A 3,231-nucleotide genomic window follows, 5' to 3' on the forward strand; every position below is an offset into this window, starting at 1 on the left:
TTCTGATTTCTTGTAAGACTTGGCACGTGCAAAATTATACGATTCAATGTTTGCTGGGTGGCTTGGTCGTAACCACCCCGAATGGGTTGTTTTAACTGATTGAGAACTAAAGATGACCTATGAATTAGAAACTTAACGTGATTCATGTTAAATTGACGTTGATTTTGTAAAGGAGTGAGAGTTTTTCCATCTGGTTCTATAGATATGAAACACTGGAATTTTAGCGTTTTGAATGTTTTGCGCCTGAACACAACAATAAAGTTGAAATGGCAAGTCTTATAAATGAAGATAGTTATTATATCCTACACTATATACTTCAGTTCAACCGACTTCTTACATATCTCTGGAAACTCAGAAAAAATAGTTGTGAAACGCAGTGTAGCACGAGTTGATATAAAGAGAAGAGTCATAAATTTCAGTATGAAGCGTACAGAGCTTATTTTGTTGATTGGCGATCTAACGTACAAATCTACACCTAGGCGGCGCTGCGGTGAAAGTGATGATAGTTTTAAATTTTGCCATGTGAACTTATGGAAGGTTTGTAGTTCTTTCCACAAATTACAATGTTATAATCATAGAAGATTATTTGATTGCGATGAGTTTATAAGAAATTTAATTCTGCGCAATTTTATATATAACATGTTAGTTATTTACCTCTTTCAGTAGTGAAAACTATAAAAATGTTGACAATGGTTGAATTAAAGAAGGAAATTCGAGATCACAATCAAACACAAGTAGAAAAATGCACGATTCCTGCATATGAGAACTACCTTGGAAAGCCCGGAAGTAACAGAACTACAAACCTTCCATAAGCTCACATGGCAAAATTTAAAACCATCATCACTTTCACCGCAGCGCCGCCTAGTTGTAGATTTGTACGTTAGATCGCCAATTGCTTTTCCTATATGTTTTTCGCGATAATCAGTCAGTGTGAGATTTCTTTCACTATCTTAATAAAATAATTGAATTTTAATACGGTTTTCACGGAAATACTTAATAAGAGTATTTCTAACGCAATTGCTGGAAAATAAGTGTTATTGGTTCAATAACAAGCACAAACGAATGGAGGCCCATTTTGCCCCGGCTGGTCATATTGCCCCTATATAGCCTATATATTTTGAAAGGAAACTAATCAAAAGTAAACGACAATTATCACCAACATTTTATGAATGTTGGTGATAAGTGACTTCTTCCTCTTTGTTTTCATCAAGTTTATCCAACTTTACGATCGCGCACTTTTTTAACATTTCCTGGAGAGTATAAATCGTCTCATCGTCAATTGACGGGCAGTCCACTATTCGTAGTTCTTTCAGATTTGGAAATTTTCTTGGGATGCTCAGTACGATCTTTTCGGCAATCTACGATTCGATAATAAAAAAAAAGTTTAATTAGAGTAAAATGAAATACATGTGGAAAAAAGGTACTCTGGCGGATCCTCCGATGATAAACGTTCGCAAATGTGGGCAAAGCGGGAACCGAAAAAATGCTCTCTCCGTTATGTTCACAGACCACAAACGTAACTCCAGCAGACCAGTCAAACAGTGTAGGTATTTGAATCCGCTGCTACTAAGCTAGTGAAAAGGGAAATTTTCAAAATTAGTATTCAACAGTAGTGAAGATTTACTACACCTGATAGCAATAATCCAACAAAAGGACTCGAAGCCTTGGCATGTTTTTCATCAGGTAACAAAGATGAATATCACGAAGATTGTAATCATATATCTTCAAATACGATACATTAGGAACGAAGCCGGGCAGATATTTGTAAAATTCAAGGCTCGAGGATATTCCATCAAGAAAAAGATGACTCACAGTGGATAACTGAATACCCTCTAGGGAAAAATGATCATTCTCAACACGCTGAAGCGTTAGCTTTTTCAGTTTATTTAGACTAGCAATTTTTCGGAAGCATTCTGCTTCCATCATGTACAAACTTATGCTCAAATGCTCTAAATGCTTCAAATTGCTACAAATGATGTCAAACGATTGTTCATCCAGTATTCCAGTGAAAGTGGCACTTCGGACAAAATGCATTTGCAGAAGACAGTTCAAAGCTTCTGTGTTCGTTTGCAGTGGCCAACACACATCGATTTCGATTATACCCTCAAGACAGTCTAATTGTGAAAATTTTCGGAACTGCTCATCATCTAGCAGAACGGAGAGTTTCTTGAGCTGTTTCCCATAGATCGATATCAATTCTAGTTCGGTGTTACCAGCAGCAGCAAAATCTAGCGAAGTTAGCTTAGGGAACAATTTTGGGATCAACTGGACCAATTCGGGTTCGAGAGACGACTGATTAAATTCCAACGATCGTAAGGATTCAAACGATTGCTGGGCGAAATCGTCAATTTCACAATCGTCGATATCGAGTCTCCCCTCAAAGGTTAGTTCTTTCAGTTTGGGTGTTCGTAACAGCAACGTTAAGAGAATATTTGGAGTAACTTTGTATGTATACAATTTCAAGGACACTAGATCCTTTCCAAACTTATTTAGAACATCGAGGAAATACTCAACGCTCGATTTTTCGGTCCACTCGAGAATCAGATGGCGATACTTGCGGTTACTTTTGAGCAGTATCTTGCTTTCTTTAGGTTTCAGATGCTCGATAACGTGCATAGAAACGGTTCCCATGTCCGCGAATGCCAAATGATTGAAGAGACGAGATACCCGTGATACAATTTTCCTTTCGCGTAATTTTAGAAAGCTAAAGATGTAGACTACAATCTAGAATTATTATCGAGATTATTAATAGGGTAATAACCAATAACGTGAGTTTACCTCATCTGGAAGATTGCGGATCTTTACCATGCTTAAATTGGAGTGCAAGCTTGCTTCAGAATTACAGTTTCTTACTTCAGAGCTTGTTGTAATTTTTGAGCACGTTACCGTTGAATTATTTGCTTGGAGGTATCAATGTTGGTTTCAACGAGTGCCAGTTAATAGTTTTGAATCGACTATTTTGGTGATTTTTAAAATATTTCCATCGATTTCTATTTGTAAACAATGATCTGAGATTCATCTCACACAAACAACACACTCAATCCAATCAGAGGTAAATGAAACAAAAAATGAGCTCCTTGTTGAGTTGGTTTTGCATGCGAGATTGAAAGGTAAAGTTGAAATTAAGGCAGATACCAGTCTTTTTCATTAAAAATTCTGAATATAAATAAGGCTAAACTCTTTATATTGACTGTGACTGAGAAGTACAAATATCGCCGGCGTGAAGTGTTT

The 3,231-nt window shown here is 36.7% G+C and overlaps 1 protein-coding gene across 1 annotated transcript; it reads right to left on the minus strand.

Moving 5' to 3' along the window:
• Nucleotides 1-967: 967 nt before the first annotated feature.
• Nucleotides 968-3,025, minus strand: LOC129767738 (uncharacterized). Its single transcript, XM_055768897.1, has 4 exons — nucleotides 2,779-3,025; nucleotides 1,630-2,724; nucleotides 1,425-1,571; nucleotides 968-1,358 (listed from the first exon to the last, which is right to left on the minus strand). The coding sequence occupies exons 1-4, from the start codon at nucleotides 2,806-2,808 to the stop codon at nucleotides 1,164-1,166; spliced, it is 1,467 nt and encodes a 488-aa protein (XP_055624872.1). The 5' UTR covers nucleotides 2,809-3,025; the 3' UTR covers nucleotides 968-1,163.
• Nucleotides 3,026-3,231: the final 206 nt, after the last annotated feature.

Source organism: Toxorhynchites rutilus, chromosome 2 (genome assembly GCF_029784135.1).
Source record: "Toxorhynchites rutilus septentrionalis strain SRP chromosome 2, ASM2978413v1, whole genome shotgun sequence".
Taxonomy (NCBI): domain Eukaryota; kingdom Metazoa; phylum Arthropoda; class Insecta; order Diptera; family Culicidae; genus Toxorhynchites; species Toxorhynchites rutilus.